The 19056-nt window shown below is 35.6% G+C and overlaps 2 protein-coding genes across 2 annotated transcripts; both read right to left on the minus strand.

Annotated features, from left to right (window-relative positions):
- Positions 1-1745: 1745 nt before the first annotated feature.
- Positions 1746-13301, minus strand: LOC120623930. Its single transcript, XM_039890224.1, has 10 exons — positions 13255-13301; positions 10957-11262; positions 9457-9587; positions 8743-8997; positions 6718-6880; positions 5289-5464; positions 4520-4694; positions 4006-4314; positions 3319-3488; positions 1746-2020 (listed from the first exon to the last, which is right to left on the minus strand). Exons 1-10 carry the CDS (start codon positions 13299-13301, stop codon positions 1746-1748), a joined length of 2007 nt encoding a protein of 668 aa, XP_039746158.1.
- On the minus strand, positions 12400-18377 carry LOC120624023 (TIP41-like protein). The gene is made up of 6 exons (XM_039890331.1): positions 18123-18377; positions 17893-18050; positions 17382-17561; positions 16264-16477; positions 15228-15386; positions 12400-14269 (listed from the first exon to the last, which is right to left on the minus strand). Exons 1-6 carry the CDS (start codon positions 18135-18137, stop codon positions 14168-14170), a joined length of 828 nt encoding a protein of 275 aa, XP_039746265.1. The 5' UTR covers positions 18138-18377; the 3' UTR covers positions 12400-14167.
- Between the last annotated feature and the right edge of the window lie 679 nt (positions 18378-19056).

The following is a 19056-nucleotide window of genomic DNA, read 5'->3' on the forward strand; positions in this document are numbered from 1 at the left end:
ACTCCATAATTAGGAGATATGTTTGGCCAATTTTAATTAATAAAATAGTTATAAGATAATTATTACAAGCTACGGAGGCGTATCCGAATAACTAGACATTACATACATTCCTAATGTTGTTGTTAATTGTTGTTTTTAATTGTTTTGATTTCATTTATTATTTTTTAGATCTTTTAAAATACTTTGCTACTTTTTTTACGTGTATTGAGATGGGTATGTCCCCTTTTGAACACTTGGTGTATGAGTGTGTTCCATAAAGGGATTTTCCCATTTATTGCTTAATATTTTCAAAATACTGTTGGAGCGTCCGCGTATCCTGCTCATCATTGATGCAGACCTTTTTCGCATGATTGCGTCAAAGTCATCAACGTAATTCCCCGCAAACATTTTTGATGCACTGCAGAAGCGCGGCAGCCCCATCAATACATCAATAGCCATTATTGTACTGTGTGTATATCGTGATGATATCGATTTTTTTCTCAGATTTAACTAATATTGTTAAGATGTAAAAAACATCATTGCTCAGTCATTTTTGGAAATTTTATAAACTAGAAATCATATAATAATTAACTATATTATAAGGCATCAAAACCTTACTCTCGCTTTATTTTTTTGTACATGGACAGTCTTCATTTATCGATAAATAAACATTTATTTTTGTAATTGTTTCTTATTCTTTATCAAATACATCACGTTGGCTCCTGTAATCATTTTTTAAAATAATCAAAGTACAAGCATCGTCAATGCCTAAGATATAAGCGCGCTAATCTGGGTAACCTAATCTGGTGGTCAATGACCGTGTTACCAGAGCGATTTGGCGTTCCAGTAGTATTTCGCGTAGAAACTAATTGGGGTTATGGAACAGTGAAGAGAAATTTGCGGTTAAACGAAAAAGCCCATTCTGTTGTAATTGAACGATCTATGTTGCTTTGTCTATGACACAGACAGGAACTGTATTACTATAGACAATCATTTCTTCCTTCAGTAATCTGCTCTCTCTTGTGTGCTTGTTCATCCTACTGTGAACTTGTTTTTATTGCAACCATGCATTGCTACAAGAGAAGTTGCATTCGGGCTTTAAAACAAGGCTTGTTAAAAAGGGAATTCTAAGACGATATGTCCTTAGTCCTTTTCTTCCGCGTTGGCTAAGGGTCGCAGTGTAATGCTACATAGTATTCACCTTTTTAAGTAAATGGGCTACCTAGCATTCAATCGGACTATTAGATCCAGATATACGCCTTTCTAATTATATGGACTACCTAGAGAAGACTTTTTCAGTCGGGCTATTAGATACACAAACAAACAGTTAAGCTTTATAACAAATGTTAAGTGCGTAAAAGTAAATATAGCGATGCAACTTTATATTCGACTACGGAATGCGGGAATATATATGGGAACGTCCCGGGGACCTAGAACTAATATTTTACCTAACCCTACCACAAAAGACACTTTAAAATCGAATTATCAATATAAAATGACTTTGATGCCAAAACTTAAATGCGCCTACGCTTTTTGATATTATGATCATTTCTTCGTATATTAGTTATACTTTTTATATTAGAAAGTTCCTAGTCAAATTTTTCATTTATCGCATCAAGGGACTTTACAAACCTAAGACCTTTCATAAGTTGGGAACCTTTATTTGGTACTGGACAGATTCTGGACTCTTCATGTTCGCATATGGCAGATACACAATGAAAATTAGCAGACTTATTTCAAACTTTTATTTAAAAGGTTATTCAACATTAAGCACTAGCTCCGACTGATTCCTCGCTGCTTCCGCTACTAACACTTCCTAAGATAGTACTGCTAATGCTTCCCTGTGCAGAGCTACGAGATTGGAAGGCATAATCTCCTACAGCCTCGGTATTCGTAGTCGCCCTTCGGATGCGTAGAGTAAGCAAACGCTGTATCCAACCTCGTTTATATGTAACGTAGCCGATAAGGATTACCACAAGTACCGATAGACCAGCACTTGTTCCGATGATGCCAGCTTGTAATCGGGGACGACGGGGTGCCACTACAAGAATACATATTATTAGTTGAATAACTTACATCATCCTTATCAACCTATCACTGCCAATCATCATCGTGTGAAATTTTCTACCTACGTTTACTTATTCAATCGCGTGAAAGTTAACTACGATTAATATGATATCTAAGCAGCGCCATCTAGTAACAGTACTGTGAAACCGTAACGTCACTAGATGGCGCTCTTTCTTTTCTTTTCTATTATAAAAACGTAGGTAGAACACTTGGCACTCTGAATGGTAGGCCGTAGTCCACCACGCTGGCCAAGTGCAGAGTGGTGGACTTACCAAGCCCTTGAGAACGTTATGAAGAACTCATGCAGGTATCATCACGATGTATGCTTCACCTTTAAAGAAGTGATGTTTAATTGCTTCAATTAAACACGCACATCAGTCTGGAAAGTTTGAGGTAAGCTCCTTAAACTTTCCGGATATACGTGCTAGAGATCGGACTCGGTTTCCCCGAATGGAAGGCCGAAGCCTTAGCCACTAGGCTTTCACCCCCATAATAACTTAAAATCTAATCTTATATAAATGACTAGCGGTCCCTCCCAACTTCGTCCGCTTACAAGTCAATCTTAAAAGATAGGCATAAATTTTCAATACATAATTTTGTAGAACCTTTAAACGCGCACGCAGCGAAAGCTTTCAAAAGGAAAGAAAACCTCGATTTTGAAAAATTCTTCATTAGTGCTATGCTCCTACTGCGTTACCGTGATGATATATAGCCTTTCCTGATAAATGGGCTATCCAATACTGCAAGAATTTTTCAAATCGGTCCAGTAGTTCCAGAGATCATCGTGTTCAAGTAAACAAACAAACATACAAACAAACTCTTCAGCTTTATATATTAGTTTAAGATGTTTAATTATAACTCAGCATTATTAGGCCCTATGTAAATAATTATAGACTGCACAACTAAAGTCAATCCATGCCATCTGACTATTTTGGATTAGATTGATTTATTAATAACGGGGGTTAGAATACTGTTATTTTTGTTCCTTTTTCTATAATTTAGTGTACACTAAACTATATTTAATAATTTAAATTGATGTCCTCTGAAAGATTAACTTGAAGAGAGCAAATGTTATCAAAGTGTTTGTCTTGAAGTACTTAAGTGACGATGTAGTCCAAGATGAAAATGCGCTAACCTGTATTTTCATAACTGAGCTTTAAATACCTGTAACTAACGACCTGTACCTAAACAAACTTACATGTATCTTACCTACTGACCTTATCTTAGTTAAGAAATCGAAAACCCTATAAGCTGAAGGTCTTTGCTACTCACCACCAAGAAAAACTCGTATGCTATCCCTCGACTCAAGTATCTCGTTGTCAACAACTGCAGCACAAGTCCATGTACCTATATCTTCCTCTTGAACAGAAGTTATACTCAGGGAACAATCGCCAAAGTTCAGATCCCGGCCGGTGGTAAAAAAGAAACGGGCTAATATCGCGCTGAAATGAAATATGATAGTGATAAATAAAATATTGGCAATCTGAGTGCTTAGCGGACGAAGCTATTAATAGGCTATCTAAATCCATTTATTGTAATCAATTCAGGCTCTCAAACTTACTGTAACACGCAATAATATGAAGTGCTTTAAGAAGGCTGAGTTTATTGAATTTATACTTCGTATCGCTTAAAATGGACTTGATCTCATCAATAAAAATTTACTTGGTTTCATCAATAATTAAAAGTATTTTTCTGGTGTTCTCTTACCAATCTTTTTCTGAGGAGATAGCCAAAAAGGAGTTTTTGCAAGACACACAAGATTAGTTGATTTTAAGAGAGAAGAAAGATAAGTAAATTTAGGTTTTCATTCATCTTACAATCTTTATCCGAGGTATATTCAAGTTAAGTTTTGTAAAGCAAATCTCTGAAATTAATTTCTCGTGCGGTAATTGAAAGCTTATTACAATTAAAAAATCCACACTTATCTAATCGATGTAAAAAATATATCTCGTTACTTACTTCTCCGGCGTTACAGAAGAGTCTACACTCATGCCCACAAGCTGGGGTGAAAGGAATCTACAGTACTTCAACGCTCTTCTTCCATTCGATGTTTTACAATACAAAGTTGCATTTTCTCCGACGATTACAGGAACCTCTTTGAGATTTGCAGCCAGTGGTCCAGTAACTCGAACTTCAACTTGATCTTTTATTTCGATTCCTGTATTAAGCTTTGGACCCATGAAGCATGACCATTTGCCACTGTCAGATTCGTTAGAATGTGCGAAGGTTATACCACATTCCCCCACTTCGAGACTTTCGCCGGTATACCTATCATCAAACAAAATAAGTAGTTTCAAGATTTTGTTACCATCGATAAACATTTTTAAATTATTCTGGAAATTTAGCTATGCCGAGGAAACTTTGGCATTAGAAATGGATAAGTCTTATTTATTCTAGTAAGTATGGGAATTGGCAAATCACTATTTGTGTTTTGGGTAAGTTCTTACAAATGATATAAAAAAAAAGAACTTACCAGAACAATTGTTCTTCATTAGCAAGTCTTACTGGCGTGAACTGAGTTCCATTTGGATGTTGGAACCAACAGTATCTGAGAGATATTCCAGCGTTACATGATATTGTAAACGGCGAGTCTTTTTGAACAAATACGTTTCTGATTGTACCTTCATTCTTCTCCAAATTTCCTAAACCTAAAAACGACTTTAGTATTCAACGGCGGTATTAATTTAATATAGTTTCTAGTATAGCAAATAAGCTTAGGGCATTAAAAGAAAGGTCAGTCATTCACAGGAGATGGAGAGGACTATGATCGGAGTAGATACTTAACTCTCTACGTGTTCACGTGATTTAATTAATGACGTCGAGATAGCCAATCATAAATCACAAATAAGGAGTTCCCTGGGAGAACTAGAGTAAACCATCACACGTTGGCATGTTGCGATGTTAAAGTGGCAATGCACACGGGGCACATAGCTCGGAGAGCTGATGGAAATAGTGGTACCAAGGTGCTGGAGTCCGACCCCTCACTAGAAAACCTAACGTTGATAGATAAAAGACCCCTTAAGCGATCACTAAGTGGACAGACAACATCAAAGTGTTGCAAAGAGTCAATTTGGAAATCCTGACAAATGACAAATGCAAGTCCATCGATTGATCATCATCATTAGGTGCCATCTTCATATTGAAGTTAATATCGATTGATATCAAAATTAAAATGAATGCAGATGCTTATTACTAGGAAAAAACTCAAGATTGAAGAAAACAAATGACAAGAAATTAATTACTTTTAATGTTCGGTGCGGTGACGCTAATCAAAGCTTGCATCGGGGTTTGCTGCTGCATAGCATTTCCAACTTTGATTTGTACGCCAACTGAACATCGCCATGTTGCGTAGTCTTTTGCCGATGGTTTCTCTATGGTGATCCCACACTGTTTAAGTTCGAAACCATCGCCGAAGTAACTAAAATTAAAAACAAACAGTCTACCTCCTTGGCTCAGTCTGGTGAGAGGTCCCAGTTTTTATGCCTACGCTTTTGCTCCAATTTTGAAATGTATTATTTCTTCACTGACAGTGATCTGGTTTGGTGGAAGAATTCAGTCGTGGCTAGTTAGCACTTTATTTACAAAGACATGCCGCCAAGCTATTTAGCTTTAAGCTATTTAGCTTTTCAGTACAGTGCCTCGTAGAAACTTAGTGCTTTGGAGCAATAAAATTGGCATACCTTAGCCGCGGCCATCTTAGACTGTATCTTCACTTAATACCTGATGCGATTGCAGTCATTGGCTAACTTAAAGCTAAATAAAAAAAACAACAATCATGCTACAAACATGTACTACAAAGTGCCGCCCTGTGTCCATCAACCTCAAGTACTTATAGGTGATGTGCCATAACACTGGCAACCACGCTATTCGGAACGGAATACAGCAATGCATCTTGGCGGCAGAAATAAGCATGACGTAAGTATGGATATGGGCTCTGTCACAAAAGCTCTACAAAAACTGGTGGCAGAAATAAGCATGACGTAAGTATGGATATGGGCTCTGTCACAAAAGCTCTACAAAAACTGGTGGCAGAAATAAGCATGACGTAAGTATGGATATGGGCTCTGTCACAAAAGCTCTACAAAAACTGGTGGCAGAAATAAGCATGGATGTAGCATGACATTTTATATTTATTTTTTACATAGCTTACTTACTATATCATACATTGGGATATTTTCTAAAGAGATAGGTAAATTACTATATACTGTATTGTTTTAAATGACTGTTGTGAACAACAGTCATTTAAAACAGAAAATTGGCTAAACGCCAAAATACAGCTTGCAACCCATATTTCATGTTTTAATGTTTAATCTAGCTACTGAATTGAGAATATATTATAATAATCAATAATACCGCCGCAGAAATATAAAATATTTCCGCACTTCTAACTTTTCTGATCTATGTGCGTTATTAATAATTAAATGAATGTGCGTTATAATTAATTAAAGAAATTAAATATCACATGCTTTAACGGTAAAGGAAAACATCGAAAGGAAACTTGCATCGCTGAGAGTTCTCCATAATATTTGCAAGATCGTGTGAAGTCCGCCAATCCATATTTGGGCAGCTTGGTTGCAGACTAAACCATTCTGACTGTGGATAGAGTAGACCCGCGCCCTGTAGTATGCCAGTAATGATGACGATTATGATTATATATATTAAGACTGTCACCTGTAGCTGCCATCGCTGAGACCGTCAACAACGTTGTATCCATAGGGATTGGATGTCTTCTGGAACCGACAGAAGGTAATCTCCTTGTTGGAATGTAGAATGTTACAGTACAGATGTAGCCTTTGTGCCGCGTCATGCACGTACCCGACGTCTAGTCGTTCAGCTAAAATTTTTTTTTACAGTAGGTATTAATTGACAGATCAAGCAGATGACCCTACTGATTCCTATAAACAGAACAACACTTCGCAGGGCATGCCCTAGGAGCACCGAACACGTCCAACGAAGTGAGCCCCTATGTCCATCAAAGAGAAGTAGGTGTTAATATAATATAAATAAATATAATATAAATAAATAAATATACTACGACAATACACACACCGCCATCTAGCCCCAAAGTAAGCGTAGCTTGTGTTATGGGTGCTAAGATGACTGATGAATATTTTTTTTATGAATAATATACATGAATACTGGTAAAATACATATAAACACCCAGACACTGAAAAACATTCATGTTCATCACACAAACATTTTCCAGTTGTGGGAATCGAACCCAAGGCGTTTGACTCAGAAAGCAGGGTCGCTTCCCACTGCGCCTATCGGCCGTTAAATGCCTCATGTGTAAGCCTCATGAGCTTGTAATAACACGGCACCCACGCCCTGCAGACCGGAAAGCAGCATTGCAACAGTGCCGCAATGATAAGCGTGGTGCTACCACCATGCTTCCCCTACGAGCTTTGTCGCAAAACCTCTACTACTACTTAACTTTACTCATAAATAGTTAAAAGTCGCTTTAAGGTTAATTAAGAAGCGGTGATAGCGTAGTGCTTCGGCTACCCTTTCTGGGGTCTCTCTCTCTATTCTCTCTTTTTGTACCTCTCCACTACTGGAGGTTGGCCGTCACCTCAGCGAACTTCTCGCGGTCTGGCGCCAAGCGAAACAATGTTTTTAACACTATATTTGTATACCACATCGTTAACATATAAAAAACAGAAACATGAAGAAAGAAGTAGAATACAAGAGGCGGCATTATCGCTTATTAGCGATCTCTGCCAGGCGACCTTAGAATTAGGAAAAAAAAGAGGAGAAAAGGCTGGTGGTACATTTTTTTAAATACATACTTACATGCGAATAACTACATACTAATACAGCTAAGCTATGTGCGTTCAGTAATTAAATATAACTTGCTTCAACGGTCAAGGCAAACATCGTGATCTCCATAAACGTCTCAAGGACTATTGGTAAAGTCTACCAATAGCCACGAGGCTATCTTGGTGGACTAAAGCCCCTGTCATTCAGAATAGGCAGGAGACAAAAACTATATCCCTTCCAAAGCATGGCAACAGGGAATAGGTGAAATTTACCTCCGTTTATGCTTACATAAAGATATAGTCTTTGGTTATCATTTCCACTTGGACGCCAATACTCGGAGAGTTGATAAGATAAAAAAATCATAATTCATTTATTTCAAGTAGGCCTGAATAAGCACTATTAAAAATCAAGTATGTATTTTTGTAGCGACTCTACTACCGGTTCGGAAGGCAGATTCTGAAGCGAAGGAGCCGCCAAGAAACACACCAGTTGCTCTTTTCCAACATCATTTTACAATTCGACAATCATTGTTCTATCTTGTGTAAGATGAAAGCGGAGCAGCTTGCTTCCAAGCTACCTTGTCATTATGAAAATCATCAAAAGTATAATAACCTCGATGTATTAAATGTGTTTTTATGTAAAGGTAAATCTAATATTACCTTAAATTCATATAAAATCGTGACTGACTGATAAACAACGCACAGCCTAAACCGCTGGGATTAGAAACATGAAATTCAGATAGTAGGTTTTTAAGTAGGTGTAAATTTCACACCCAAGAGAGTAAAATAGGGGGTTAAATACTTTTAATGAAACTGCCGGTCCTATATGTGATATTTTTTGAAAATTTTAATTATTTTTTGTGTGTCTGTCTGTCGGTCTGTTAGCGCATTACGGATATTACAACGGATTTAAGTGCAATTAAGTATAGGTACTTACTTTGAACTGTAACGTGCCTCTTCGTCTGCACCTCAGACACTCTTCCCGGCAAACCCAGGAACACTTGCCAATTCCCTTGTACAGCTCTAGTCGTCCTATCAAGAGTCACGGTACATTGTCCGGGCACTAAAGAGCTCTCTGCGAAGGGTTTAGCCACTACGCAATACGCGTTGTCTATTGATGACAAAGCCACTTGCGTGTGAGTCTCTCCGTCCTGGAGCGATATTGGCGGTGCTGCTTCAGGCGATGTTATGTCTAGAAAAGATTCTGCTAGATTAAAGCATAAGTCGGCTATCTGAATCCCTCCCTAATGTTATTAATGCGAAAGTGTATTCATAAATGTAGGTAGATTAGTTCTACTTTTACGTAGCAATAGATCAACCAATCGAAGTTATTTTATTATATAAGCGATAAGTGGATTATACGGGCCCATGGAATTTCTCTGGCTCGGCGGCACGCCTTTGTCAGTAAGGTGGTTTCTAGTCATGCCCGAAGCCTCCCACCAGACCAGACCGGACAAAACACTGTCGCTGTGCACAGCGCTGTCAAAAGTATGTAGATAAAACAAAAAGACCTTTGTCCAGGAGTTGACCTCCGCTGATGATAATTCTTAAGTGTAGCTTTGCTATTAAGTACTTAATTGATACAAGGGTGACTTTATATTTAAAGAAGTCCTGACGATATAAAAAATATTGGAAGTCAATAGGTATTTACCTAACACATCCAACTCAATCCATCCCACGATGGAGTCGTTGGCTTTACTGGCAGTCAAGCGCCAACGTCCTTCGTCCTCTTGTTTGATGTTTTTTACTCGAATTCCACATCCATCGCCCCATTTCTGGTACCTTTTGTTTTAATACCAACAGACAGTGAGCTTATAGTAACATATTAAATCGATACCAAAAAATTAAATACTTTAAACTATCAAATCCCATAGTAGTATGGGACACTAATATGCTGAGGATTGTGAGACCGGCCTCAGACCACAGAAATTTAGAGCTACAACCATCCATGTTGCTCTAATGCGGCTTGGTGGACTATATATTATTATCTATCAAATGTCAGTAGCTGGAACCAACAGCTGCGTAAATTGCTTTCCAAGGCATACAATTTGAATGCCTACATATATATACTAGCCGGGATACAGAATTTATTGATAAAAAAAGCCACCCCAGGGCCACATGATCTGTGGTCGAAAATGACTAGGTACTACTAGAGGCAGTTCTGTATTGTTGTTATATAAATATCTTAACATTCAGAATTAATTTTATTTTTCTAGTACAACCCGTACAAAAATCAGAAATCTGTCCGATCTACATTTAATACACTCCCAAACAAAGCCCCTCCAACCAATTAATATCCAACTGCTGCGAGCCGTCCTATCATAGGAGTAAGGATTAATGCACTATTTAGAACTTAGGGTGGTTGAGCTCCGTCGATGTCCGGAGTTAGGGTTTCTAACTACCTAGCTGTCATTTGACGGCAGAGTGGCGCAGTGAGCAGCGACCCTGCTTTCTGAGTCCAAGGCCGTGGGTTCGATTCCCACAACTGGAGAGTGTTTGTGTGATGAACATGAATGTTTTTCAGTGTCTGGGTGTTTATCTGTATATTATAAGTATTTATGTGTATTATATTCATAAAAAAATATTCATCAGCTATCTCAGTACCCATAACACAAGCTACGCTTACTTTGGGGCTAGATGGCGATGTGTGTATTGTCGTAGTATATATTTATTTATTATTACACTTCAATAATTTAGGGCCCAGACTTAGTAGCTATATATTGTGTAGTATAATCGATGCTTAAGAGCTTAGATGCGCCACGAAGGAATGCGGGTTGGTGGGCTATTGCTATTATTATTTATTGTAACACCTCACCCCCATTAACGTCCCACAGCTGGGCAATGGCCTCCTCTCTTGCTCCTCCTCATGCTCACCGAAGCATGGGAATGGACACCATTAATTTCCGAATGAGGTAAGGCTAGTAATGCAGATTTTTAACAGAAAAATTTAATACCCATAAACTCTTGGCACGACCTGGGAATCGAACCCAGGACCTGATAATTCGTAGAACCATGAGGCAGACCCATATAGATATAAAAATAGATGTATCCATTTAACTTTATTTAGTCGTATGGTATTTTCTACGAATAAGCGGTTTAAATTAATCATAGCATTCTTTATCACTTAGGTACTAAAAATAAAACAACTTACCTATTATTAGGGGGCTGTTGAACATCAAATTCATTACCAGCGGGATCAGTAACAAGACATGCACGCTGATTGGCCAAAGGTATTCTCAATTTCATGAGAGCCTCATTCCCTTTGGCTACTTTTAACTGCGAGGGCCAACCAAGTCCATTTTGTGCGAGGAGAACATTATCGAAATTCAAATCGATCGTAGCAATCGCATTGTTACACGCGCCGTATGTTATGAATCCTGACACCCGCAAATAAATACAATAAGTCGGTGCATTTAGGATATAAGGGTCGCCTATTCTTTGGCCTGATTTACAGACCCTGCCGATAAAAATAATTACTTCAAAAATACAAAATGTCAATTTTAACATTTTGTATTTTTGAATATTTTATAAACATCTTATTTTTATTCCTAGACGAAAACTATTTATCCTTCTATAAATGTAGCCTAATAACGTACCTACCTTTTTAACTTTGTATATATAAGATTTAACTGTGCACCTTTTAGGTACATGTGTACAAGTTTGATCAGTAGAATCTTTAACCTTCTTAAGATTAACTTTAACGCACTCAATGGTACCTGTATCGAAAGTGCTTTTTATCTCCAAGGTGCCATTTCTGTATACAAAATATCTAAAATGAAATAACCTTACAAGTCGATCTAAAATTTAGTACAGACCGTTTCACTGTATCCTCTGAAAAGGATAGCACTAATGTTATACATGTCAATTCAGTTTAGAGAATTGTGTACGAAAATGACACCTTTATATATTTTTGGAGATAAAAACACTTGCGATACCTACACAGTGGCATAGCAAAAGTGGATTAGAAGAAGGGAATTATTTTACCAATCAACTTGTATTGAACAAGGTTAACATTAAAATCATGCAAAGTTAGGTAGGTTAAAAGGCTGGGTGTTTAAAGGGATATTTGTAAAAAAGGGAATCATAAATTTCACGTTTACTTGTACGTTTAAACTAGATATAAGATACAAGTGTCGAATAATGTGTTGGATGGAATTAAAGACAGATTGATAAATCATCATAAATATAAACTCAAATCTATCGCCGATCATGCGCATAGAACCGTCAATACAAAAGTACTCTGATAATTATGTAAAAATAAAAAAATAAAACATTAAAAATCCTTTTCATTTGTCATTTTATTTAATTTTTATAGTAATTGTATTTTTTATACCTAATTAAGTTTTATGATGGATCAATTAAGTACCTAAGTGTCATAATGTAAATAAATGCTGGCAAATATTAAACCTAGATTTAAGAAGCATATGATATTATACAATTTGAAAATTGATAATCGACAGTTTACTCAGAAAAGCACGAAAAAATTGGCAAAATAAGTAATAAGCAACCCACCATATTAAAGTTGCAATATTTCATTAGGTATAGAATTAATTAGGTATAGAAGCTACACGAATCAAGACCACTAGGACGTTACTTCACTATATGTTTTTATTGAAACCACACAACCTCTGTATACTTACCACAGATCAGAATAATAATATTAAAGTATAACATCAACATTTTTATAGAATGCTATGATTTATTCACGTCAGTCTTTTACATAATAAAATTTCACTACAAAGTATTGCTCGTGCGGTAATTATATTAAATCATTATTATCTTTTATCACAATAGATCTTGGCTGATAAATTTCAAAATTCCATGATCGCCATCCGTGTCTGAATGTCACAATACTTGAGTACTGAGGATGATTTGTTTATTATTGTTAGCCTCGAGAAATATTATGTCAAAGTAACCGACCTAAGTTTGTCTTTTAGCAAGGTTTCGATAAAAGTGCTGTTTTTTTTTTTTTTATTCCACTATAAGTTAGCCCTTAATGCAATCTCACCTGTTGGTAAGTAATGACTGCAACTTACGTCTGATAAGGTTAAACTGCGCGTTAAATTAGTCGTGAACGATTGTTTTTGTGGTGCCCCTATACAGTCTTCACGGGTCTTCTCCCACAATGAGGAGGGGTTAAGGCCGTAGTCCAACACGCTGGCCCAGTGCGGATTGGTGCCCCCATATAATGAATGATTTCAAATAACCCAGCCATCATTTCGGGGTCAATTCATTTCATACGCACAGTCAATTATTATTTAAAAACTACGTAGAAAATTGGCAGAATAACGTTACATTACGGCGTGGCGTTAAGTTGACATATTTTTATGGACTTGACAAGTCGTGACGTGAAAGTTATTTGTTCATATGAAGCGCTAAAAGCTAAATCTTATGCCCACGCGAGCAGTGGCGTGCACTTCATATATGCACAATAGCAGGTACTGCATACCCAACATTTTCGGGTATGCGGTACCCGAAAATTTTTGTATAACTCATAATGGGGAATGATTTTTAAATTCATTCCCTGGTCAAAAACCATGTGAAAGCCACTGTACTTGAGATTAACTTAAACAGTGTGCTCTGGCCCTGAGTATATTATAAAATTGACAAACGTTACGTTAATCTGCCATAAAACTAGCATTCATATATTTTGGTGCATAGTCCGATTCAAAATGTATGTCGTCTCGGAAGTTAGCTACGAGTGTACCACCCTGGTGACTGGCTGGCTCAAAAAGTTTTATTTGGAGTACTTTTACCTATAAAGTGATAGGCAAAAACCGATGTCACGTTTGTGTAACATAAGAGTATTGTTACCACAAACAACTGTGTGTCATATTTGTATGGAATTTACAAATCATAATGATACAATCCATACAAAACGACATAATATTGTATTGCCTTCGCTTATAATCCCATACCGCGTAGCTAACATTGTTATACAGGTTCATAATATCATCAATTAAAGCAGTAGTATTTTTGTATTCTAAACGCTCATTTTTTTAAATAAAAATAAGCAAAATCAACAAAAAAAACTGTTATAAACAATGATTGATTGATTGATTGCATTTCAAAAACAAAATACGAAAATTGTTTCTTCTTGCTCTAATATATTCTTATTTCTGAAAGTACTTTTTCTTTGGTGTACAACAAAAGAGTATTAATTCATTATATTGGATCACAACTTTTATTAATCACTGACACACTGTACTTATGTTTGAGGTATTTTACAATGTTAGTTATGTGGTACTGAACTATTAACAACATGAAATCATTTCAGTATAAAAAACCTATTATTTGCATCAATACTTTATACATAAAGCTATAATACACATTACTTATGTATAATTGAGATCACTTGCTTATTAATTAGTATGTGTATTTACTAGTAATTTCTCTGTTATTTTTTCTTTCACAGGTAAGAATGCTATCACATCGTCAGCCTCCTTCATTTCAGATGTTGGGATCTGTTGACAAATAAAACACCTATAAATATACAAGTAAATGCCTAAATGATCACAACAATGCTAATCTAATATCTATCTATCTATAACTAATAATTTCGTAATCGGGAGGGAAAGAAAGGCTCTGGTACTGTGATATGTTAGGTTGTTCTCATAATAGCTTTGATTATTTCTACTCATTCAAATGTTATTTGGCACTTAACAAAACTAAACATTTTGTAATAAAATAAAAATAGTATGGATGAAGCGGTGGTAGCCCAGTAGGTGAAACTTCTGCTTTACTTTTAGAGACCAATCATACCCAGTCACAAACCTAAGCTTTATTGCTTAAGTGCGATTTAAATAATTATAATGTATATCTCCATTTAACAGTGAAAAAATATTGTTAGGAACCCTGCATGGCTGACAGCTCCCCACAAAAACGTGTAAAGACGACCAATCCACACTTGGCGAGGGTGGTGGAGTACGGTTTACAGCTTTTACCCTTCTCATTCTGAGAAGAGCCCTGTGCCCTGGAGTGGGTAATAAATAATAATAAATAAATATACTACGACGATACACACATCGCCATCTAGTCCCAAAGTAAGCGTAGCTTGTGTTATGGGTACAAGATAACTGATGAATATTTTTTATGAATAATATACATAAATACTTATAATATACATATCAACACCCAGACAATGAAAAACGTTCATGTTCATCACACAAACATTTTCAGTTGTGGGAATCGAACCCACGGCCTTGGACTCAGAAAGCAGGGTCGCTGCCCACTGCGCCAATCGGCCGTAAAGGGTAATGGGTTAATGATGATGATGAATTTTAAAATCTCAACTGATTTTTAAATTCATTCAATTCATTCACTCATTTTTTATTTTTTAAAAATGTTAATTACTTAAGGTTAATTTCTTTTCACTTTATTAGAAATAAATTAAAGTAGATTTGAAACATAATTTTTACTTACATTAATATCTTGTGCCTTAGCCTCTTTGGTAGAGTATTCTCTGAGAACATAGTCTGTGTTGAGCATATGGAACATTCTGGTCTCATGAGAACGCACCATCACATCATCCACTCTTAGGAAGTATCTTTGTAACACATACCAATAGGATGGCATTACTCTCTGAAAAGCAAGCAATATTTTATAACTCCCTTGTTAAACAAGTGAAGAAAAGTTTCTGAGTTTACTATGTGAAATTGCACTCCATCTGTCAAAGCCCTATAAAGCCGGAATTCAGGAGCATAATATCTTGTAATCCACAAAAAAGATATTAATGTTAATATTAAAAGTACACTACCATAAAGCTGATATTCACAGGCTTGTTGATAAATTAAGAATTGTAGAATATTTATTTATTATTATTATTATTAATACAGAGTAGTATTTTGATACCACTATATCCACTATATTGTTACTATATTGTGGCCTATCAAATCAAAGCATTTCATTATCACGTTATCCATCTCAAAAAGCTATAATTTTAGCAAAGGAAATGAATGGTGGACTGGCATAAATGTTTAAGTTGTGAATTTAGAAAAAAATGTTAAAAGATAAATTACTTTACGAGTGTTAAGCACTCTCTGCCGGTGCTGCATTAAACTAGGAAATGGGTTGCCGTTTAAATATATATGTTATGTTTATATTTATTATAATTATTGAAAATACCATATATTACTGTTTCTATTCATGGTAATATATGGATGGCTTAAATCTGAATTTATGAGACTCTAAATATGAAATTGAGTTAGGGTTAGAATTATAATGCTTAACACCTTAGGTGTTCACATTTACCCAAAAATATATTTATTTTGTTTTTAAGTCAAGGTATTTAAAACAATTCATTTTCAAAACCACCAAAAAACAAAATTTAAATACTGCAGCTTGTTCTGATACAATAAAAGTATTCCTAACTGGCAATATTTTTTTAAAGTTTTTTAGTTCAAAAACATTTACAATTTTCCTGATCAACCCTATATATATAAAAACTTAAAATACTCACAATTTTAACAGATAATTTGGAAATCCCATGATCATGAAGTTCATCTTCAAATAGAGTAAGATCATGGTAAAACAAAATTTGATCTTTACGTTTTAATAATTCAAAGTCTATTATCTGATTTGTTGTCTCCACAGCAATGTCATTAGAAAGAGTGCCTTTGTAATCTGTCGAAAATGTCCAGTCAAATGGCTTCTTGGGTTTCTCTGCACCAGGTCTTAAAAAAACAAATTAATAATATAATTATTGCTATGTTCAAGGAATTCAAAAGTTCAAGAATTTTCTTCTAAATAAATATTATAATATTATATTGTATATAAATATTTATTTACATTTTTTTTTACTACTAGGACGCAACTGCAATTACACTGGTATGGATAGCATGGGCACAAGACGATGTGTTTGACGGCCGATTGGCACAGTGGGCAGCAACCCTGCTTTCTACTTTTTCCCACAACTGAAAATGTTTGTGTGATGAACATGAATGTTTTTCAGTGTATGTATGTATATTATAAGTTTTAACGTATATTATTTATCAAAATATTCATCAGTCATCTTAGTACCCATAACACAAGCTACACTTACTTTGGGGCTAGATGGCGATGTGTGCATTATCATAGTATATATATATATATTTAATTGTATCCCTAGGGAGAGGATAAAAATGCCACTTCTCTCACAGCTTTATCAACTCTTTAGAGCACTGGCGCAAAAGTAGAAATAATATCGAAATTATATATGTGTAATTTAAACGGGAGTAAACTTCTCCTATTCCATGTTCCCGTGCTTTAACAGGTGGACACGTTAATTAAATTTCTTGTCAGGGGATATAATTGGGGGATATATTTTTTGTCTACTGCCTGTGCTAGCCCTTCTGGTGGTAAGTAATGATGTAGTATAAAACGTTAGCAGGCAAAGCTACATTATAGAATATACCTTTCTCCCATCAAAGTAGAAGTACAAAAAATTTAATTTAGTCAGAAATAAAGAAAAATATTCTGAGGCATTAGGCTAAGCTAATTAGGAGATACACATAAATGGAAGTCCTTAGGAAAGAAATAAATATTGTTTAAATAACTACTACTATATCTCTTCATAATTGTAAATAACTTAAACCTTACCGAGACTCCAGCCAAGCTTCAGCACAAGAAACTTCTATAGCGTCTAATCTGCTTGAAACTCTGCGTAATGCATCCAAGGGATTGAATTGTATCAAGGCACCATTGGTGTGCTCTAACCTCAGAACATTTTTAGGAAACACCATGTCAGGGAAATGAGGTATGCTTAATTCTTTACAGTATCTGGAAAAAAAAAATTGCTGAGAAAATAAAATACTCCACCAATGAACATGCACTCTTTTATGATATTAGGGATGGACTGACAGCATATTCTAAGGTTAATTATAAACCATCAACATTATTAGAAAATTTATTTATCAGAAACTGTCAAAAACGATTTTCTGAACTGGCATTCATCATATGAGTAGTTGCATATAGATATTGACGATTTTGTGTTATAATATTATGAGGGAAAAGCCTGCCAGTTCCAAGCCATGCAAAGTTTACAAGAGATACTTTGAATAAGAGGTTCATTCAACCCAGAATTAATAATTTATGAAATAGATAAACTTACAAACAAAACTGGCAAAACTGATCATCATTGCGTTCGCAAACAACTTTTGTTGAACATACGCTGGGTAATATACAACTTATATCGTATGAAATGTGCCATGGGCCAAATTCTATAGAATTTGAGTTCGTGGTATAACGCCCCGAATCGATACGGCTGCCCTGTAAACAATAAATTATTAAGAAAGATGTTTTTTAAACCCTAACAAACTTTATTAGAAATATGGTAGGTACCTCAGCTAGAAACATATTTCTTCACTCTATAAACAACGAGGATGAATATTTTACAAACATAAAACGAATTATTTTTTCAGCGTTCTTTACGATCTCTTTTCTAAAAAACTGCTGCAATTATACAATTGGGAACCTATGTCATTAATGACAAACTTTAAACCTCGATAATTAAGTGTAAAAAGCAAATAGGGCTTCGGCATTTGCAAACAAACTAGGTACCTAAAATAAATGCACAGGTATTTGACAGGTACTCAGTACACACGACACAGATTTAAATGAAATTGGAATGTCAACCTTCTTCTGTCAAATAAACAAACCACAGACTAACATTCACTTATATTTTAATCAAAGAATTATAAAAGACAAGTTGATCCCAAGAACAGGAAATAAATAGTAATTAATAACAATATGCCATTTGGTTACGGCAGATCAGAATACAGTTATTATCACTCCTCTTTTTCTCCCAGGTGTAGTACGAGGAGACTAAGAGAATAAAATATATAATGGAGATCGGACAGCAGCGTCCTTGTTGCTATTATTACCATAGGTACACGTCGCGTCTGTCCAGATTGATGAATTGGGCCACTCCACCCGTTTCATAGGAAAGTCCAGTCCAGTCCAGTAGTTTAGTCCAGCCGCTAGTTTTGAATAAATTATAGGCTCTTGATGATTTATGATTATCAAATAGAAATAACAATATAATAGTTTGCCTCAAATGTTTTAAGACAAATTATAGAAGTTATACTTCTTTTGGCGCGATGGAGTTTTAAAAATGATGAGAATGAATTTTTACGATACGCGCGCACACCGACACCTGAATTCTTCGTCGTAAAGTTAGATCTAGGTGGCATGAAAATCCATAACTATGTTTAAGTTGTATATTCTAGTATTTTATATTTAGAACACGTGTTAACAGTACAAAGAGTGTGAATAT

Source organism: Pararge aegeria, chromosome 5 (genome assembly GCF_905163445.1).
Source record: "Pararge aegeria chromosome 5, ilParAegt1.1, whole genome shotgun sequence".
NCBI lineage: Eukaryota > Metazoa > Arthropoda > Insecta > Lepidoptera > Nymphalidae > Pararge > Pararge aegeria.

Coding starts and splice junctions, on each gene's coding strand:
- LOC120623930 (XM_039890224.1), bottom strand. CDS start 13,301: ATGAGTTATACAAAAATTTTCGGGTACCGCATACCCGAAAATGTTGG. Junction 9,588..10,956: donor CAACAGCCCCCTAATAATAG/GTAAGTTGTTTT, acceptor TTAAAACAAAAG/GTACCAGAAATGGGGCGATG. Junction 6,881..8,742: donor GAGGCACGTTACAGTTCAAA/GTAAGTACCTAT, acceptor AAAAAATTTTAG/CTGAACGACTAGACGTCGGG.
- LOC120624023 (XM_039890331.1), bottom strand. Junction 17,562..17,892: donor CAGTTTTGCCAGTTTTGTTT/GTAAGTTTATCT, acceptor TTTTTTTTCCAG/ATACTGTAAAGAATTAAGCA. Junction 14,270..15,227: donor CTAAGGCACAAGATATTAAT/GTAAGTAAAAAT, acceptor ATTTGTCAACAG/ATCCCAACATCTGAAATGAA.